General features: G+C 39.9%; 1 protein-coding gene across 4 annotated transcripts in view; it reads left to right on the forward strand.

Annotated features, from left to right (window-relative positions):
* Window positions 1–1734: 1734 nt before the first annotated feature.
* The window catches only part of SLC44A1 (solute carrier family 44 member 1), a 108816-nt gene continuing 88098 nt past the window's right edge, over window positions 1735–22452 (forward strand). For 2 of the 4 annotated variants that reach the window (XR_005255478.1, XM_038125478.1), the window contains exons 1-4: window positions 1737–2004; window positions 6362–6498; window positions 17950–18039; window positions 20110–20252. Coding sequence is in view for 3 of the 4 variants with exons in the window: in XM_038125478.1 (XP_037981406.1) it covers window positions 6433–6498; window positions 17950–18039; window positions 20110–20252 (299 nt within the window). In the remaining variant the exon portion in view is untranslated. Of the gene's footprint in view, window positions 2005–6361; window positions 6499–17949; window positions 18040–20109; window positions 20253–22452 lie in introns of all 4 variants that reach the window. The other 2 variants (XM_038125476.1, XM_038125477.1) reach the window with 2 other exon arrangements.

Raw genomic sequence — 22452 nt, forward strand, 5'->3', positions numbered from 1 at the left:
TTAAGATTCAGCAAAAAACCCCAAACTTACACAGAGTATTGCTTCATATGTTTAGGTTGTGCTCAAATACAACTGCTGGACCAGTAAACATACCTTAAAAAGGACTGAGGTTAGCCTATGTGACACTCAACTACAAGAAGGACAGGATGGAGGGTCTGGGAAACTACAGGTCATGTCAGCATGACCTCAGTGCCCAGGAAGTTTGTGGAACAGATCATCTTGAGTTCTGGACACTCTTTATCACAGGACGTGCAGGACAATCAGGCCATCAGGCCCAGCCAGCATGGGGTTAGGAAAGTCAGATCCTCATTGAGCAATACGATCTCCTTCTATGACAAAGTGACACACTTAGTGCATGAGGGAAAGGCTGTGGCTGTTGTCTATCTGGACCAGAGCAAAGCCTTTGACTCTGTCTCCCATAGTATACTCCTAGGGAACCTGGCTGCTCATGGCTTGGATGTGTGTGTTGTTTGCTGGATAAAAAATTGTCTGGAAGGCTGAGCCCAAAGAGTGGTGGTGAACGGTGCCACATTCAGGTGGCAAAAGGTCACTGGTAGTATTCCCCGTGGGGTCAGTACTGGGGCCTATGTAATATATTATATATCAATATACCTGGACCAGGAGATTGAGTGCCCCTTAGTCACTCTGCAGGTAACACCAAATTGTGTGGGAATGTTGACATGCTGAGGGTAGGCTGGTTCTGCAGAAGGATCTGGACATGCTGGGTTGGTGGGCCAAGGCCAGTGTTAAGAGGTTCAACAAGGAGCCAGGTTCTGCCCTTAGATCACAATAATCCCACGCAGTGGTACAGGCTGGGGTAAAAGTGGCTGAAAGCTGCATGGTGGAAGAGGGCCCAGGGATGCTGCACATGAACAGAACCTGAACATGATATAGCAGCATGCCCAAGTGGACATGAAGGCCAGTGGCATCCTGGCTTGTGTCAGCAATAGTGTGGCCAGCAGGACCATGGATCCTTGTACTTGGCACTGGTGAGGCTACACCTCAAGTTCCACAGCCAGACCCAGGCCTTGCAGAAGAAGGACACTGAGGTGCTGGAGGGTGTCCAGAGAAGGGCAATGGAGCAGGTGAAGGCTCTGGAGCACAAGTCTTATGAGGAGTGGCTGAGGAAGCTGAGAGTGTTTAGCTTGGGGAAAATGAGGCTCAAGGGTGAAGTTATCACTCACTACAACTCCCTGACAGGAGATGGCACTCCGGTGGGGGTCGACCTCTTCTCTCAGGTAGGAAGAGCCGGCCTCAGGCTGTGCCCAGGGAGATTTATATCAGACACTACAAAACATTCGTCCACCATAATGCTGATGAGGCATTGGAACAGGCTGCCCAGGAAAGTGGTTGAGTCACTATCCCTGGAATCAATAAAAGAAGCGTAGAAATGGTGCTTGATTCTACTACAAATTCTTGCCTGCAAATGCGTATGTACTACCAGGCCATAAGATCAGGTCTTCTCTTCCTCTCAGCGGGCGGGCTCTCAGACTCTTAGGCAGCCCCGCTGAGCATAGCCTGGTTTCCACACGCAGCTGCCCCCACGGCGGCGCGCACCTTGCCGCGGGGCGAGCGGTGAGGGAAGGAGGAGCCCCGAGCCGGGCGAGCTCCGGAGGAGCGGCACCCCGCCGCCATTGGCACACCGGAAGCGGCCGCGGCGCGGGGGCGGGGCGGGGGCGGGGCCGCCGGCCGGGCAGGTGCCCCCGCGCCGCAGTACACTGCCACGCCCCCTTCAGGCCCCGCCCCCTCCAGGCCCCGCCCTCCCCCGAGCGTCTGGTGGGGGGAGGAGGATGAGGGGGCGCCGCGGCGGCGCTTGTGGTGCGGCCGCGCTCGTCTGACCGGGCCCCGCGGTCCTCGCCGCTTTCTTCGTGCCACGCTCCGTACGTCCCGCGCCGCGCCGCGCCGCCGCCCGGGGCGGGGGAGTCGCGGAGAGTGGATGCCTAGCGGGCACCCACGGGGCAGAGACCCGCGGACGCCATGGGCTGCTGCAGCTCTGCCGCGCAGGTGAGTGGCCCGTGTCCCCCTTCCTTTTCCGACCCCGCCGCGCTCCGCTGCAGGGCCCTGCCACACCTGGCCCCGGCCCCGCTGCCCGCCCGGCGACTGTGCCCCCCCCCGGCCCCGGTCTGCCCACGTCGCTGTCCTGTGGCTGCGCAGCAGCTTGTCCCCTCCACAGCCGCGCACTCTGGCGGCCGTGCGTCCCCTTGTACCCCTCTAGGCACAGCTTACCTCATGCTGAGCACCCCGGTGCTGACTCCCACCACGGAGCCCCGCTTTCCTATGGCAGTGCATCCCCCTCACTACACCTGTAGCGCCGTTCTCCCGTGGCTGCGCACTCTCCTGCGTCCCAGTCTGTGACCACACTCTGTCACGGCTGGGAACCCATTGCTTTCCCTCCTCACTTCACGTTGCTCCACCGGCAGCTCTGCCCTCCCGTGACTGCGACCACCTTGCTTTCCCCTCCAGTAGCCCTGCTGTTTCCTGGCTGGGTACTACACCCTTACATCCACTCGCCCAAAGCCTTCATGCACATGAACTGTGCACCTTTTTGCTCCCTCTGTAGCTGTGCTTTTCTTACTCATGGCTGTGCACCCCCGTGTTCACCCCCCACCATAGCCTTGCTCCTTACCGTGCTACGCACTTCCACCCTCTGTGTACTGTTCTGTGTGCTGCTTCTCTTGTGTATCATTTTCACCTTGCCCCTTCTTCCCCAGCCCTTCTTTGGCTTTGCAATCTGTGGCATACCCTGCTCCGCTTCCCTGCCATGGCTGCGGCTGTAGACCTCACGGTTCTCACCTGCCTGTCCTCGTAGTGTCCTGCACCACCCCAGCTCCCCCCTACCTCCGTACATCTCCCTAGATAGCTCTGCATGCCCTGCCCTTCCCTGCAGCATGTTCTTTGAGGTCCCTACTACCCCACCCGACAGAGAGGAGCTATTCCGTGGGAGAAAAGTCATGAGGCCCAGGGCATCCCTCAAGTCCACTGCCTCTGGAAAGGGAGATAGTCCTAATCCCAGCCTCCTTCCTCATTCTATGGCCAAGGGTTCAGGTGCCTCCCTACATTCATTTCCCTGCGTGTGATTGGTCCCGTGCACATCTCTTGTTTCCGAGGTCGGTTTTTCTTTCTTCCCCCTCCCCCTTCGCTCTGTTTTGCCCGTACTGACTCCTTTTTTTCCCCCAGAGTGGTGCTGCCAGGCAAGGCACAATCGGGAGCTCCACCCAGTGCTCCAGTTTGCGGCTCTGCTTCCCATTTTAACTTTGCCTTTGAACAACACGGCCAAAGCTATGCTGTTTTTTTTATGTGGCTCTTTTCTGAAGGCTGTAGTACAAACGATCACGACTGATGCCTTGGCTGTGCTTTGCTCGCCTGTAAATGTTAGTTTCCTTTGGCTGTATCACTTGCAGTGGCTGAATCCAGCTTCCAGCAGACTGCTTATGTGGGAAAGTCCGTTTCTGCTGTCCCAGATGACTCATCACAGAGATGAGTTTTTGTAGCTCATCCGTTCAGGCAGACTTTTATTTTTATATAAGAGCTCTGTCCTTCCGATGCAGAACACTGCAGAGAGCTGTCCAGTTGCAATAGGAAACATCCTTTCTGTATAGCAAATATGCTGCAAAGAGGAAGGCAATCAGCTTTATGGTGCATGAACAAAGGGTTTGAATTAAGAGAGTGAGATATATGCTAAATGTTAGGGGCAGAATTTGAAATTGTTCAGTCACTGCAGTAGACTGCCAGAGGTTACTGTGAAGTCTGTATTGTTTGAGGTTTGCTAAAAAAACACCAAAACATGTTAGATAAACATCTGTCAGGAGTGGCATAAGGAAAACTGATACAGACTTGGAACACTGAGAGTAAAGTTGATGTTTTGAAGTAATGTTTTCCAGTCTTTTCAACCTTGTTTTCCATGATTCCTATCTAAATGGCTTTTTTCGTGTGTGTTTTCTAGGCCCTTTCTAGCTCTTCTGTATGAATTTGAATTGCAGTTCACAGTTCTTTTCCTGAAGGAAAATGCAGGCTTATTTGTGGGTGATGTTAGAGGATGAATTGGTTTGCATATCTAGCCTGTTCATGGGTTTCAGCTGACTGATTTTGGGTTTTAGTGAAATTTGTGTTCTGCTGCTAGGTTGTATGATGTTCATAGTATTCTACTAAACTTTTCATTTGCCTTCCTTATGTATGGCAAGATACAGTACAACAGTTGACCTTTGTACCCCGTATACATATGACTGATAAAGTATAAAGAATGGCAGTTTATTTAATTTCCTAACCGTAAGCAAAGGTGTCTCCTCAGGAAATCCTAATCAAAGGCTAGTTGCTGAATATTTTATCAGCAGTTTTGTCTGGTATATGGATTACAGAAACCTTGCTGTATACCATACAGCAGCACATTAGGTCCTAATGTCTGTCCTATCATCCCTTTTATCATGAAAAAAAATGTTGCATTCCTCATCTACCATGGTCTTTGCATTTTCTCCTCTTACATTGTTCCTGGGCAGGGGTCCATCAGACATTCCTTCATATTTCCTCACCTACTTTTTGCTTCTCCCTTTTTAGTTTCATATTGGTCTTTGACATAATCTCTCCTCTTATCGTGAACGCCCTCATTCCTTATGACTTTGTTTTTGAAGTAGATTTCTCATTAAGTTTATTTTTCAGCACTCTAGCCTATTTGATCTTCATCTGCTAATCCTTGTTTCTGTTTCTGACAGAAATGATTGCTTCTGTTTTGATTCTGCCAACCATCTTATCTGATTACTGCATCTTCGAGTCCCTTTCTCATGAGTACCACCTTCTCTCATTTCTGATAATGCATCTACCTGTGACTGATTGTTGAACTGGATAGATTTCTTTGCAGTTTTATTCATAGCTTTTATTTCATACTCAATTATCCATTTTTCCCCCTAGATATGTTTCCCAGTTCCTCTGCTTTGCAGGCTGTCTAAAGGCCTCTATCTTAGGCCTTTTTCTATGCCTCTTCCCCAGCAGGATCTAAAGGTTTCCAGAGAAAATCTGATTAGAATTGACACGTTTACCTTTATTCAGCACTATTGATTGCTTCTTACAGAGATGTATTCTCATATTTGTTTTCTGCTTTTTCTGCCTTTTTAACTACCCAAAGCTACATTAATTCAGTTTTTCTATTTTAATTTCAAATTTCAGGTTTTTACATTCTGCTGCCATCTTATTCCCTTCCTAATTTTATTCTGAGTTGCTATTCTCCATCGTTAAAAATAACAGCACTCTGGTCGGTTTCCCTTCTTTTCCAAATTCCTGAACAGAGAAATTTATGTTTGTCATCACACATTCTTTCTTCTTTATATTAAATTAATTCCAGCCGAGATTCTGTGTTATGCAGAAATTTACTTCAGTTAATATCTCTACAGGCGTCTTGTGCCCAAGATGCAAGGATTCCACGTCTTTCTTACCCTCCTTGGTCTCTGTTGCTTTCAATAATATATGTAATCCTCTACCACACGATATTTTATTCTCCCTGGGATGTCTGCAGTGCCACAGAATTTTCTGAGTTGGAAGGAACCCACAAGTATCATTGACTCCAACTCCTAATTGAGTGGTCCGTACAGGGATAGCACAGCCTTCTACTCTCTGATTATTGTTTATTTGCCACTACTTCTGTCTGTGGTTATACTTCCAGCCTTTCCCCCCCCTTTTCTTAACTTCTTATTTTCCAAATTTATTAGCTTTATCTGTTTAGAGTCATGTTAAATTAAACTTATGCAACCATACCAGACTTTCTTCCAGTTGAGCTAATTCTTTCTGTTGCTCCACTGCTGTTTTGCCTGCTGAGGCGATTAGAACTGGAGTACTTCTTTTCCAGTTTCTTTCTTATTTTCATTTTGGTATTCTGTGGTTGCACAAAGTTCTTTCACTTCCCCTGGTATAGCATCTTCTATGATCTCCGCTATTTCTTTATCTTCCCAACTAGAAACTCGTTTACTTCTTGTTCCTTTTCGGTGTTACCTGTTGTTTCTCCTTGGTGTTACCAGGGTGTTGTCATCTTTTTTCTTTAGGGGCTTGTGCAATCCTGTACTTATTTAGGATCACTAAGCTGTCATTTATTTGTGCTTGCTGTCTCTTTACTATCACCATCTTGAACCTTGAGCTTGTAGAGAAAAGCTAGTGCAATGCTGGCTACATCTCAGCAGTTGTCTTAAAGCAGTCTTGTTTATCTATTTTTAGTTATCCTGAGCAGATCTTCCTAAGATTTCTTTGAATTGTTGTTTAGCCAAAGTCTGCTATCCTGTATGAGAGGAAAACCTGTACAGGAAGGCACAAATACTGAGGTGGGATTTCTATCTCCTGTCTGGTATTGCTGTTACTTGTCAGTACCTTCATGTTGTTTCAGCCCACTGTCCTCTCTTGGCCATATCTTTATCACGAGATGGGTGTTTTCACAAGAAGGGTTCTTCAGTCTGGATGCCTCTCTTTTGTCATGGGTCTGCTGTGCAACAAAGCTTAAGTTTCTCCTTGATTTTGATGGAGGTAACTCTAGTTTGAATTTGTGGGGGGGGGTTGTCTGTTTATGCTGTTTTGGAAATGATCTTCTCTACCTAAATGTAGGGATCTTTTTAGCAAATAGTGCATAAGTTCTGAGTTGTTAAAATAATTGCATTTCTTTCAAATCTTTAGTTTTACTGAGGAAGAAAAATGGAGTTGAGTGCTGGTATTCTCTTCCCTGGCATTTCATTCTTCTCCTTTTCCAATGGTATTTTCTTCTATGTCCCGGCATCAATCCATTTTAAAACTGGATTTTAAGGAAGTAACTGTTGGAGTTCATCACTCCTATGTTGCCACAACCATTCGGCTGTGCTGTAAATCTGTTTGAATTAATCCATACAAGTTTTTTGTTTGTTTCTTTTTAAGCAAGAAAACTTATTTTACAATATAACTCAAATTGCTCCACTGATCTAATTTATAGCACAGTTCTGTAAAGTTTGCATTTTATATCTGAGGGGACAGAAATTCATAGATAGTGAAAGGGAATGAGGTGTGGGGAGAGCTAGACCTTAAAGTGCCTTCTCATGGAACAGTTTTAACACAAAATCTCTTCTCCCTTCCTGCTGTTCTGCAATGGTAGTAGCTGATAGTAGTTATAAGGTGTTTGCTTTGGCAACATGTTATAGGAAACAAGGCAATTTATTGAAGTCTTAGTGTTTGTGTTTTAAGTAGAAAATACTGTGTGTGTTTAAAGTAAACTTACAGCTTTTTATGTTAGTGACTTCATCTACTGTATGTGTGAGAGAAGCTTGAAATATTGCTGGAAACTGGAGGCATGACTGGGAAAAACAAAGCACGTGTTATTCTTGGTGGTTTTAGTGGTGAACTTGGTTTTTGAAAGATTGTAAGAACTTCCCCTTATAAGAGGAGATGAAGACAGAGCATCCCTTAACTTACCCTTGAGCATCTGCTATCAAAACAACATTTAATAAATCTGGAGTTCCTAATTTTTTGCAAAATTGAGTAGTTCTGATGGAATATCTCTTCTGACCATTATGGGCAATACAGATTACTAATTGTACATCAGCCGTATATCTTCAGTTGTCAGAGGTTCTCACAGTCACATGAGTTTAAGGGGCATCAACACATGCCTGTTTCATTCTAGGCATGTGTACTATTGTGGAAGAAGACCAGACAAATAAAGGTGTTGATGAAAGGAAAAAGAATGAATTATGAATTCTCCTTTCAGGAGATAGAAAGCTTGATTTCACTTTTAATATATTGACAGTAGATGAGGCTTCTGTTCTAGCCTCTGGTAAGCAGGTATGGTAGATGAAGTGTACAAGCAGGATCCAAGAACATGCTAATGATAAGGCACCTCATGGAATTGCTTCTGTATTTCTGGTCTGTAAGATCTCTAACTTTCCTCTGAGGCATGAGATATCCTTTTATAAATGATGTCACAAGCGACCTCACAACCTGTGCAAATAATTCCTTTTGATCCTAACAAAGAAATATCTCAACTATATAGATACTTGTGAGTACTCTATAAAATTCATTGAGTTTTCTTACTGAGGACTAGCTGATCTGAGGTTCAGACTACCCTTCAGTTGTATCACTTCTTAAAATTTGTAGGTAGTGAGTTATTTCCTTTACTTTGTCAGATAATTCAAACATCGACATTTTAAGAGCTTCAGAAAGTGATAGTTTGTACTGGGAACAAGTGTGGGACATAGCAAAAATTACAAAATTTTTGCAAAATTCTTTTTTGATTAAGTGAGAATGGTTTTGGAGAAGTCTGATTATCTTGCATTGTTAATAGTGAATGCTAAATCCAAAACTTGTTGTTGTAATCTATTTGGCATTGAGACTGCTGTCAGCCATCAGAATTTTAGGTTAATAGTTGTGAGGGTAGGTTAAGTATCACCCAACTGATGGCTTTTATTTGTCATTATGAAGAAATGAGAGTGTTTGTTAAGTAGTGAAATTGTCAACGGTCCTTATGCTACTTACTCTGAAGGCAAGCTTTGGCAGTAACTGCATGCCTTTTCCGTATTGGGCTGACTATAATTTTTGTTCCTATGAACTTAGCTCAGTGCTTTCTTTTGTGAAAAGTAGAACTTGCAGACCAAGTTAGCGGAAACTGTTTCTTTGATATTTTGTATCTTTCCCCCTCTGAAGCAGCCTTTAGAAAATTGTGTAAATTTTATGCTTACCTTCTAAAAAATGGTTATGCAGTATTGTCAGGCTACTTCTACCTGTTGACTAAACCGATTACTATTTTTACCTTTGTTTTATGAAACTGTACTGAAAGTTTGGTTATAATTTTTAGAGAAAGAGTTTGTGTTGGTGGTTAAGGTTCGTATAAGGTTCTTTTAGGTCATTCTACTACTTTGATGTTTCCCAGACTTCTGCAGTAAATAAATGTCGTTGTAGTCAGTGGCCTGCTTTTGCTAGGTCCGTTTTATTTTTCTTTTTTTTCTGTGTTTTTTGTTTGTTAGTTTTGTTGTTTTGTTTTGGTTTGGTTTTTTTTTTTTTTTTGTTTTTTTTTTTTTTTTGTTCTGTTCTTTTAAATCTTCTAGGTAAGCAATATTCAAATGTGGAATAGAAGTGTAAATTGTATGACAACAGCCTCAAGAGCATCTGTATGTATATTTAGGAAGAGAGAAGTTTCAGCTTCATTTTGAAGTTGAACTTTACAGTCCAAAAATTTAGTTTTCTCTGCTTTAATATTTTGACACCCAGTATGCAATACATTCTAAGAATAGAAGATGAGTGCTGGTGTATTGGAAAGCTGATGCCATACTGCATTTTTACATGCTAGTTTCTCGCAGCTGGTATTTTTATCAGTAGTATTGCTAGACTATGGTGGAGAGCATGATGAGCAGAACGTGGTGACTTGTATCTGATTATATATTGTGCCTGCTCTTAATTAATGTAGTTAAAGTAGCTGTCTACAGCAGAAATGAGCACTGGCCTGTTTTGGTTTGGTTTTGTTTTAAATTGAAATTTCTCTTGCTGCTCTCCAGACACATTATTTGACTGAGGAAGAGACCTCTGAATGTTGTACGCAGATCTACAGAAACAAAACAGGAAACCCATTTAAGTACTTTGTTCAAGGTCACGGTAACCATGTCCTGCAAATGCTTTGTTAGACTCCCCATAGTTTGCAGTGAAAAACTGCAAAATTATTGCCTAGTTATAAAGAAGTATGCTTATGCAATAAGCTAAGGGCTTGACATATTATTTCCTTTTCCATTCTCCTCCCACTTTTTCTTACATAAATCAGATAGAGCTTCCTTAGTATTAGTTCCTGTTAATCTAATAGACTTTCAGTGTCCTCAAGCACTGCCCTCTTATTATATAATCCTGAGTGTTTTTCTTTCTTGTTATGCTAGAATTTTGAACCTGTGAGGAGTTTGTATTTAAGCAGCTTTGATTTTCATTTGGCAAACACATTTGAATATAGGATGTATTTTGAAGGAATGTGTATCAAACTGCTATGAATGTCCCTGTAAGGGGCAACACTGTTAGTTCTCACAGCAGTGGTTTGCGGGTCATGAGCTCCTAATGAGCTGTGATTTACATGAAGACAGTGCAAAGAACAGGGGCAACGTTTTGCGTGGAATGTCCTCCACATCTCATGTGGAGACCAGTAATTGGAGAGTTCTGCCCTGGGATTCCTGGTGGGTTTTTTTGGGTGCACCTCAATGTCCTGCGATAAAGCTAACATTTGAAAGTAAAGTATGTTTTTAATTGCATGTTTTACTAAGTTAGAAAATATTTTGTAATATGGGATTTGCAGTCTGTAGAAGTAAAAAAAATTGAAATTATGTGAAACAGGTTGATAAGCAAGTAGACAATTCAAACGTAGTGCAGTAACTTCGTATGTGCAAAATGTATTCAGAAGTGAAGAAATGTTTTGATTTTTTGGTTTTGGGGGGCGGTTTGTAGGTATTCTGGGGTGGTTTTGTGGTTTGTTTTGGTTTTGTTGCTTTAGGTTTTTATTATTGTTACTGTTTCGGTTTTGTTTGCATGACTGATTTTTTATTACTTATTAAGAACTATGGAAGTACCAAAATGGCATTGAAATGGATATTTTTAGCCCCTGTAAAATATTACTGTGATATTTGTAAAATATCCTTATTTATTTCTTTTTAGGAATAAATACTTAATGTATAATGAGGAAAAGAAATGACAGCTAAATACTTTTGAGGCTTAAAAACAGGGCTTTTTTTCTGCAGATGGCCTGATCTCTATACTTCAAAACTGCAGCAGGTGTGCTGATCATGTCAGCTTTATTTAATCAGCTGTGTTATGTTTCAAGATAAATATTTAAGTTGTTGATTGAGGTGGAGGTATGTAATCAAGGAATTTTGAAGCAGTGTTTAGTATGAGTTGACTAAAGATGAATGGGAGATGATCTACAACACAGCATATGCTACATTCAAGAGTGAAGTCCCCATGTATGAGTTTTCAGGGTAAACATTCTTATATTATACCATTAGTAATACTGTAAGTGATACCTTATGTGATCTCAATTTTGTTTACCTTATGTAAAAAACTTATAAATACTATTGGTGCCATTAGCAAAATAGAAGATGTGGACATACTGAGTTCATGGTATTCTTAATACCTGATTAGAAGCAAAGGATAAATTCATTACTTTTTGGTGGATAAAGCAGTATTACACCATCAGAAAACTTCTCCTAGTATTATTTTTGAGTTTCATACTTATAACAGGCAGGTGCATCTTTTCAGTGGACAGGGCATTGGAGAACAGATGGCGAATTGTGAAGTTGTTAGGAAAATAAGGATGTGGGTGCCTGTATGTAAAATACAATAAAATACCATAAAAATACAATAAAATAAATTATGGCTCTAGGTCCAAAGTGTGTGACTAGTGTCTGCTTTGCATTAAATTGAAAAATACACTGTTTTGTAATGAGATTGAAGCAGAAATTCCACAAAAATGGAACGCTGGACTTCGCTGTGAGTTGCATGTCCTGTTATGGAGTCCCTTTTGGAATTACCCCAAGATGTTTTGGCTTCTTTCTAGAGATGACTGGGACATGCTGCAGTTGTATTACAGTGACAAGCCCTTTTGTCCCTTTAAGTAGGAGACATTGCTTTGATTTTCTAAGTCTCTGGCAACTCAACCTTCTGTCCGTCATGAGAATGCAACCATTAGCAAGCTCTTTGAAGTTGGAGCAATAGTCCTCTTCCCCAGAGGTAGATCCTGGCCAAGTCTACACTAATAATTATTTTAGTATGTTTGTGGAAGTATTCTAATTGATACAATGTAGTTTATTCTTCCAGGGAGCTGGTATAGTTTATTAGAATTAAAGTTTGCAGTTGCTGGTGTGTGTTCCTGTTCTAGTAGTAATGGAGGTGTACCAATAATATGCTGTACAATAAGCAAGTTTTATTGTGAACCTGAGAGATTGTCTGAACTCATGATAGAATGCTGTAAGCTGCTGTTCAGTGCTTTGTCTGAACACCTTATAAGTCATCCACGGGAAGTCTATAGGGAATGGTGAACATTTTTAACAAAGTCAGCTGTGTTCTTGGACTTCCTGGTGGAGTAAGCTAAGGGTTTTCTATAGAAATGTAACATGGTTGGTAATGTCATGAACTGAAAATAGGCTTCATTCTTGAAGACTTTGTTCTCCACACTTCAGCAGTAGATTCGCCACAATAAAGTTTTATAAAGAGAACTAGTTTACTTGAGTTTTATTTTTGTTCTTGGAAGTGTACTTTTTGTGGATTTGAGTGTATGCTTGGGTCAGGACTCGTGGTCTCTTTCTCTTTAGGCTCTAGGATTGAAGTCTGTTCAGAGGTGGAAGAAGTTTCATGAGGATAATATGCAGCTACTGCTAGTTCTTCTTTTAAACAGCTGCATAGTGTAGAAAAGTCTACCGTGTCTTGGACAGAAAAATGCCATATCTGTTAGACCTCTTGCACTGGGAACAGTTTGGTAAACTAGTGAATTATGGATCATCGTATTTGTAGGCAGAATGCTTCACAGTAAAGGTCAACATGTGATTAGTACTGTTCTTTAGCTTGTGAAGATATAAAATGGGTAAAATACCATCTCCTTAAATGGCCGCTACAAAACACTGATAAATGTTTCAAGAATTCTCTTTTTCTTTTGTATGTCAATAGCATTTAAAAGTGCAGGGTTAAACTTGGCTTGAAGGACTGCTTCTGAACTTGACTTCTTGGTCATCGCCTTTTTAATCTGCTTGCCCGTTTCCCAAGGAGCCATGCCCTTATATGTAATTTGGTGGTATGCACCAGTATTGCAAATGGACCCTCCAAGTTTGAAGGGTTGAACTTGCATCATAGGTGTAAAATTTATGTATTCTATACTCATAATGCTACCGGAATAAACTGAATGCTATTTATATGATCAGTTGAATCGCTGGTGCTTTATCAGAAATGGTCTGCCTTCTAGGAAAGGTGCATGTTGCAGGACTTTGGCAGTTTCCACAGAAGATGCCAGTTGGGTTGAGAATCCTTTTTTGCCTCTAAAGGCCATTTATTAGTGCTGTATGCACACTGTGGCTGTTTGTCTTCTATGAAGATAGTTAGCTACACAATAATTTCTGAATTCCAATTTAAATAAACAAAGTGCAATTATGTCTATTTACTCTTCTGCATTGCATTACAGTGTATGTATTTTGAGTCAGGATGTTACATCAAGGTGATGAAACAACAGAGAATTTGAAGGAGATGTAGTTAGACTAGTACGGTTCCTGGGATAGGGTTTTGTAACAAATTATCTTAACATCAGTATACTTAACTATCTGAATGAAGTTGTAACTTAATTCTTACAACCTTTGTGTTTATATACAAGTTGGAATAGCCCTATACTCCCCAGCTTTTAACTTATACACACTAGCTAAATTCGAGCCTAGAGTCTGACCTCCAGGCTCTGACCTTAAACTCCTCTTCATCCAGTGGTCCTAACTCATGCCAGCTATTCACTGGGTTGTCCTTAATTCAGTCTACCTGCCTCACTAGCACCTGAATTTTCTTCTTGAAATGTGTCATTTGACCACCATAAGACTTTTTGTTTCTGCCTCCTGTACCATCAGGATGTTGCAACATCATCAGTTGATAGCAGATTCCATCTTTATCCTTATCTTATTCACATTTTTGTGACTTACCCGCAGCTTGATTATCTCTATATGTTAGTACTGCAGATGTTCTCTAATAAGCTTCTTGCTTTAGTCTCATCACTCCCAAATTTTACATTGGATGAGACATGTTGTGTTCAAAATAAATTCTCTGTAGTTCCCTGCATCTGCAGTCTCCTGTTAAAACGCTGTGTTTTTTCATTTTTTTATGCTCTTATATGGGTTTATCTCTGGTTATGGCACATGACTGCTTGTATGGCAGCAGCCAGTACTGCTGTTACGGTTAACAGTGCAAGTGGTTTTGGCTATGCTGCTTCTGGCAATTCCTGTACAGAAGTGTGTTGTGGTATGCAGAGGAGACCTACTCTTAGGTGCTGGAAAGGTAATATTTTATAAGTGGCAGCAAGAAAGAAATCTGGAAGAGGGATTTCTATTTTTGTTTTAGAGTGATTGGATGCAATGAATACCAAGAAAATAATCTCTTTTTATTTTGTAATTGCATGCAAGTACTTTTAGTCTTGAGAATGTGTAGCTCTGAATTCAGCCAGGAAAAAACAGTAGTTAATGTCCTGACATTCTTCCCACTTCCTCTTCTGCAAGAGAAGTCTTAATTGTAGACATCCATTTTTCTAGGTGTGTAGTACTAAAACATGATTGTAAAATTGCAGCACCTGAGGATTTTGATTTAGTTTTGAGTTTGCTAAGTCTTGTGCAAAATGGACAGACGTAAACTTCTCAATACACTTATTTGTGTTCTTGAGTAAATAACTCATAACATCAGCACAGAAAAGCTGTTATGAGCAGGAAATGTTCCCAGCCTGGAAGTTTGTCTTGGAGAGAAAGACTGATTTGCCAGCCTTCCACTTCTGACTGATAGTGCTCCAGATTCTCTGCTTTTGTGACAGTACATGCTTTGTTAATGGCAAGAATATCCTTAGAGAGCATAGTGTAAATTATGAAAGCTCTGTTTTAAGGGAAAACTTGAAATGAATCAAAGAATTTCAAATTTTTTTTCCTCTAGCTTTCTTGCATAAGCAAATATTACAGGGTCCTAATCTATCTGGAAGCAAAGCTAAAATTGGTATAAGTGCTGATTTAGGAATTACAGGCAAAGCATGTCTACTAAAGTGTTATGGCATTTCAGTCACAATGGATACAAAGCATAGTTCACAGATTGCAGAACAAACAACATTTGTTAGACCTTACCTTGACCATAGATTAACAATTTATGTTGCCAAAGCATGAAAATCAGTCTGAGTAAATGCCTAAGGGTGTAGAGTAGACAGGGAGCAATCACTGGGGAGACATAGACACCAACATCAAAGACAAGGATAAAGGACAGTGAAGCTATGGAACAGGATTCATTGGGAATCCAGGATACAAGGAAACAACTGTGAGGAAAATAGTAGACAGATAATGGAGCTAGCTTGAGTTTTAGTGAGATGTGAGGACAAGAAAGATTGGACAGACTACAGAAGAGAGGTGTTGTTTTAAAAATATATAATTTCTTACCTTTTTACCATGCTACACAGTTAAAATTTAAGTTAGTAAGTACCTGGTACCTGTTGAGTTTCCTCCTAGGATACTTTTTGTTTAGAATACCTTCCTGGGTTTTTTCGGTGTTTTTTTTTGTTTGGTTGGTTGGGTTTTTTAAATTTTTTTTCAGTGGGTATTTTTGGTGTTTTTTTGTTTGTTTGTTAAAAATTTTGTTTTGTTAATGCCTTTTTTTGAAGTTTGTTTTTGTTGTTTGTTTTTTTTTAGCAGAGTAAGAACTAGGCAGAGAATTAATTTATCTGTGTAACTTTCTGAAATATTCTATGTATGGCATTTCAAGATTCTTTTTGACATATAAATTGCAGTCCTCTTAGTAAAATGGATTACTTATGGTAACTGTGACTAGTCAGACAAGCGAAATCCTTGCCAGAGCTATTCTAGAGGTTTTTAAAAATCCTATTAAAAGATTTTGTATGCAGATGGTAGAGAGAGGATAAAAAAAAAAAACCAAACAACAAAACAATCAAAGCACACTCTGCAGTGCATTGCCAAGGGCAGTTTGCTCTTAAGACAGCGGCTGTAGCTGAAATTTGTCTCTTCTGTTTGTAAATAAAAGTAAATTTCTAAACAATCTAGAGTTTTGGGAGTGAAATTAGCAATAGGAAGCACGAAGCCTTACATATTTTATGCAGTTATGATTATGCTATTTATAACAACATAAATGTCACAATCTTGTAAATGTTAAGTTCAAAGAGTGTGTTAGTTATAAGTGTGAACCACCAGGATCAGAAGATTCAGTTTTGTTGAATGTGGGTTGTAGAGTGCATAATGTGACCTTTTAGTGCCTCTCACTACTGGTTATTGAGTAAAATCTAAAGAAGTTTTACTGTTCAGAACCGACAGTGAATATGCAGTTTGAATTAAAACAGTATTTATCACATTTGTAAAACATATTTATCACATCTGTAAGTGGAACTTCCTTAATAAAAGATTGCAAAATTAGCTTGGAATTCCCTAATATAAAATTGGACTACTTAGAAAACTGTATTTTTTTGAAGTGTGATCCATGCAGGATTTCATTTGTTTACCCAGTTTTAATGTTTCTAATGGTAGTATATGAAAAGGTTGCTTTGTGCTTGTGCTTTTAAAAAAAGCCAAAGTAATGAATAACAAAAAAATCGCCTTGTTAATATCATGTAAGTTACATGGCATTACTTTTTAATTAAAAATATGCAAAATTCATACTGGAGATAAAAGTTGTTGACATTTCATCCAGCCATTCTGTTTTAATTCAGTACTGACATTTGCTAACTTGTCAGCAAAATCTTGAAGATTATTCAGTGTTGCAGTCCACAGCAGTGGTGGACGCAGCCTTCCCTGAGAGCATCTTGTGCCAACGGGTAGGAGCCACAGGAGCAGCAGCACACACAGACACACACGCAGCAGCTCAGCAGAGAAGACACGGGAGGGTCCAGGCATGGAGTCCACACGTGCTTTATTTCAGGCCATGCTGAAGGCGCCCAGGGGCCAAAGATGGGGAACAAAAGGAGAGTCTAGGATACAAACACAGGGAAAGAGGGGGCAGAGGAGAGCATCAGGGATCCTATGAACTGAGGGCTCAGGAATGGTACACAGGGAAGGGACCAATAGGGAATGCCAGGGTGGATAGGCAGAGACATAAACCAACGGGAAGTCAGGGAAGGAAGAGCTAACTAGATCATGAACCCATAAAGATAAAAGGAGTGGGGAAGGCCAGTGGGCCAATGGGGAGGACAGAACTGGGACAAATTAACATAGTGCTGCAGAGCGCTATCGGGAAACTTCTTTCCTTGCCCTGAGCTGTGAGGAATGCCTGGAGCCTAAGGTGCATCTCTCCAGGGAATTGTTGTTGCTTTCTCCCCATTAAGTTCACAGGCCTCCACACTTCAGAGTCTTAAGAGAAAAAAGTAAATTCATAATTTGAACAGTATATGCCCTTTGCTCTGTCTCTGCAGAGGACAGTTGTGTATGTAGTCTCTTTATATCAATTTCCTTTCCTTCCTTAAGGATTAAAACAGTGTCTGCAGTTTTTGGGTCTCAGTCAATATATCTAAAGATTCAGTGTTTGGGAGCCTGTTAAAAAAGCTTGTCTGTGTAACTGTGTATTTTTTAAAGTAGTTATCTTAGCAGTGTATACTTGAGAATTTTTACCTCATGAGCAGCAAACTATCTGAATTGCTTACAACTACCCCCATTATTGAGTATACCAACCTTTAATTATACAATTTTCCTTTCTGCCACTGTAGCAATACAGATGAAGGATTTCTTCACTGAAGTGTTAAGCTCAGCTGCTTATGGCAGGTAGAAAACTGTTCCTTAAACAGCAATTTATTGCGTCCTTTCTACATGCATAGTTCTTGTTCAGCCTGCCAGTAGTATTTGAAAAGTTTAATCCTTCCTGGTAATCAGATTATTGAAAGGTAGCTGTGGAAGACTGCAATAGGAGATATTTTCAATTTCATGTCATTGATTTCTGTTTTCTGTTCATAAAAAGACAAGTGAAAATTACCTGTTTTGTGGATAAATATTTGTAAATTTCTGGATAAATTTATTTTTAAATAGTTATTTTTAAATAGTTGTATTTTAAAATAGTTATTTTCTGGGTAAATAACTGTTTGGTGATCTAGCTTCTGTGGAGGCATTTCTTTTGGAATCTTACATGAGCTTTACTCTGTAAGTCTTTCAACCAAGCTTCTTCAACTATCTTGGCATTTAAAGATGGCTCCTTCTGTAGGTAAATTACCTGTAGAATAATTTTCTGCCTTTTTCTATTATGAGCAGATAAAGTGTTGTTAATTTCATCTCTCTCTTCTCACACAAGAGTTCCAAGCGAGAGTGGAAGCCTCTGGAAGACCACAGCTGCACAGATGTACCATGGCTGCTCTTATTCATCCTCTTCTGCGTAGGAATGGTGAGTAAAACTCAGAGGATTTTGTAAATGTTATATAGTTAAAGAGTTTGCATTCATAAGAAAGGAATTTTAAAACCTGTCAGTAACTTAATCATTGGCAAAGATCAGGATATGTTTGCATGGGAACCATCAACTGTAGAACAGAAATAGGTAGGTAGGGATCCATAATTTATTGTTGGTGCCAATTCTTGCTCCAGATTTTCTTCCCCTGAAACCGCAGTCTCAGTGGTAAGTAATTTTTCAGCAAGGTGAATTATCTCTTGACTTACGTTCCTTATTCATGTCCCAGGAATGATAACTGGATGTCTGGTAAGCCATTCTGTGAATCACAGTGAACTTTTTACTTTTTTGCAAGAAACAAAAATTCTGACTATCAAAGAGTTAACTGAGTTTCTGTTTATTTGTTAGTTTAATTATTTTTATTGTATACTTAATAGAAGCAGCTATTGTTAAAAACCATATTACTAATGATAAGATCTTTCTTTCAAAGTTTTAACAGTTCTGTACTCTGTGATGAAACCATCAATTTTTTCAAGTCAGCCTCACAAAACTCTACACTTTTTATTAAAAGACCAAACCTCCAAAATCTGAAGATTAATGTAGAAGTACACTTCTTTCCATATTGTTTTGTTTCATGAACCTATGTTTGGTACTCTTATTAAACAGAGAATATCCATTGCTATCTTGTACTGCTATGTTGCAAGCAGGTGTCCTTAGCGGGGTTTGGACTTAATGTGCTCTCAGCTTTCTTCTCTGTTCTCCTTTGGTCTCTGGTGTTAGGAATAATTTCACTGAAAATTTTTTCTACTTTCCCCTGGGTGTTTTTCAATGGTTGGGCTTCAAATGTAAAAATTATAATGATTATTTAAAATCATATAAATTATGTTGTCACTGTAATGTGAATATCTTAAAATTGCAAAAAGCACAGCACTTCCAGAAACATTTAGCTCTCTTTTGCATTTGCTTTTTTTTTCTGGTTTTGTTCATATTCCCCAATTATTTGGTTATACTTACCTGTTCCCCCAATTATAAATTATTTTTCTATGCATGAGTGTCCCAAATTTTCCTGTCGAAGCAATGTAATATAGAGAGCAATCATCCAAATGTGTCACATAGTTACTGTTCTAGGAGACTTCACTTGCAGGGTGAACCACACACATTTTCACTGTTCCATGCCAACGTTACCTGTTGTCATCATTTTATCTGATCCTACCACTGCCATCTGTTGCTCTATGCTCTTGTCTCAACTGTTTATTCCACTTCTCAAATCTTAGCCTGTCTCACATGTAAAATCAGTTCCTTGGTGGTAGTGAAGTGAGCTGATCGTTCATTTCTCCCTGTCATTGGTTTACTAATGAAGCTTTTGGGCTAGTCTCTGGTTTGCTCAATCATTGCCTTAGTCATGGTTTTTCTTGTGAAATGTCTCTGAAAGTTCACAGCAAGACCTGCCTTCTTAGGGTATTTTCCACATCACTTGGATGGTCTGAACTGCCTTGCTTTGCGTCTGTTTCTTAACTGCATTTAAAACCTGTGTCTGAAACCATAGTGGCCTTGACTGGGTCACTTGCTTTAAGAGGATTCCCTTAAAAGAAACTTGTGTTAGATAGGCCTCTTCATTCTATCTCATCTTTGAAAGTACTTAATTTAAAGGAAAGAAAAAAAATCTGAAAGGAATAAAATCTGGATTGTGTGGAATTGTCTAAGATGCTTAGCAATCCATCACAACTCCATCTCTGCTTGTCGCTCTCCTTCACTGCCTGCCCTTGTGCACTTGCTGACTTCTCCCTTGTGCTTCATACCCGCTTGCTGACAGTATGACTTTCAAATAAACCACGTACAGGAATCTTAACTCTGCTTATGTAATATCCAGTATTAGATGTCTGAATCCCCTTTTAGCTTGCATTCAGTTTTATTATTGCACAACAGTTCTCTCTGATAGTCCTTGTCTTTCCCTTTCCGGTCTGAAAGAATTTTTAGACAACCTCTGCTTAGAAATAAATTAATGAAACTGACTTTTCCCATCTTTCAAACAGAGTATTGCTAAACTGTGGGGTTTTTGTATTCTTCCAGGGTTTTATCTGTGGCTTTTCAATAGCTACAGGAGCAGCTGCAAGACTGCTTTCGGGATATGACAGTTACGGAAATATTTGTGGACAGAAAAATGTCAAGGTGGAGGGAATAGTCAACAGTGGTCTGGACCTCACACACAAGAAGTAAGTATGTGATACAATTTTTGCATTCTCTAAACCAGGAAAGGCAAAACCTTTCTTTCTTTGAAAGTGGTTTTAAATAAGGTGGGAAAAGGGATATGTTAACTCATTCCCACTTGTCCTTTGAACACTTTTCTCACTTAGAGGACAGCAATCTTTTGTAACAACTAGCAATATTAGACTGTATGTTGGCAGATACGCAATATGAATACAGCTAAGACATTGAGAAATCACTTTTTCTCAGTATCCATTTCATGTAGGATATTGTATTAGGCTGATGAGAAGTCTTGTTTGTTGGAGTTTTAGGTGTGACAAGTATTTGCAGCTATGGGAGCAGGCTTTGATATCAATGTTTGCTTTTGATGTTGTATGCTCGGTTTCTGCCGCTAGGTGTAAGGGGAGATGAGATGTATTTGGCGCATTGGAATAAAACTTTAAATTTTAAACTGTAGGCGTAATGTGTGTATGTGACTTGTGGAGAAAATGGACGAAACTTTAGAGGTGCACACAGCTTTGATTAAGCAGTGTCCTGTTAAAGCTCATACTCAAAATTCGGGTACTTCCTATCTGTTGTCCAGGAAGACATCACACTGCAGTAATAGTACTGGAGCAGTGGCAAGAATTCTGCACTGACAGGTTGAATACCTGTGAATGTCTGTTGAGGTCTGTCTTGTTAATCAGACAAGCTCAGTTGTCCTTCTGTACAACTTGGGAGACTTAAGGAAACAAACTGTTTAGTTTAGTACGGTGATATTAACTTACCAAAAGAAAAAATGTTTTTTTCACCACCGATTACTTCAAGGAACTGAAAAGTTATTAATTTTTGAGTATGATAGCCTTTTGCTTCACACTTTCAGACTAACAGAAAATTGATGATTTTTCATAAGTTATTTTGGAAGCATGCTTTCCTGAGATCTGCTTATTTTGAGTTGCTATTCTTAAGACTTCTGAGTATCTCATTTAAGATTTAATGTAGATAGATAATTGGTGGTTTCCAGAAAGATTTGAGATAAATAAAATGTCTTTTTACTGATATCTTTTTACTGATATCTTTTGTCAGAAAAATAATTTCTTCATCTAATCTGATCTTTCAAGAAGGTTGAAAGGCTTAAAGTTTATGCAGCAAAATTTTCCTATTTTTTACAGAAACATTTTAGCATTTTCCAAACACATGTGTATAGAGTATAAAATTGTGATTCTAGTGTTCTGAGAAAAAATGTGAATTTTAAAAGAATAATTTTAAGTTTACCCTTAGAAGGAAATGGTGTCTGAGTTCATGTGGGGGTAGAGAAATTCAGACACCTTATTGAAATGTAATAATTAATATTGTGATAGTCTTCTACATGCGACATAAGTCAGACCATCATGTGGGGAAACATCTACCACTAAGTAAATCCCTCTAGTAAATGCAAGCTCAAAAGACAGCAGATAAAAAGAGAGACTGTTTTAAACACAGCTAATTGACAGAGCCTGTTGTTTATCGAGATGTCTTTATGAGGTTCAAAAGAATTAGGCTTTTCTAACAAGTATGTTGTGGTGTGAGGCATGATCTAAACAAATTAATACACACATATGAGTTATAATCCTCTCTATTTGGTTAAGAGAAAACCCTCTAAGGCAGATTATTCTTTAACCGTTCCCATGAAGTGCCTGGTTCACATGAAGTGCAGTTTTGGAAGCGATTGGTTCTTATATAAGTGAGTGATCCTTCCTTCCCTCACACCTCATGGTTTCTTCTGAAAAATTGCCAAGCAAATTAAAAAAGCTATCTGCTTTGCATCTGTCTCTAGCAGATGGAGTTCCTACAGTGTCTTAGGTGGAGTTCATGGGAGTATTTAATGTTTTTTTTATAGGAGCACTTTGCAGACAGATGGTAAAAATAAACTCTTTTTCCTGTCTGTACATTTCAATTTGTGCAGAGAAAGAAAAGACTTTAAAGGTCCACAAATGGGGCTCTGGAAACATGAAGTTATTCTCATTTCATTTTGCTTGCAGGGTAATTCCATTTTCATTTCCTAGTCTAAGGGCCGAAAAGCTAAATCATCGGTAAAAGTAATATTTTCTTCCTTGTATATGACAGCAGCCCATAGGCACTGTCATGTGGAAGTGAAATTGATGTGGTCTCTGTGGATAGGGAAATCTGGGTTGTAAGGGTAAAGAGCAGAGTTCTCACAGGGATGTGATTTGCTCTGTATTCATCAGA

This window comes from Motacilla alba, chromosome Z (genome assembly GCF_015832195.1).
Source record: "Motacilla alba alba isolate MOTALB_02 chromosome Z, Motacilla_alba_V1.0_pri, whole genome shotgun sequence".
Lineage (NCBI taxonomy): Eukaryota > Metazoa > Chordata > Aves > Passeriformes > Motacillidae > Motacilla > Motacilla alba.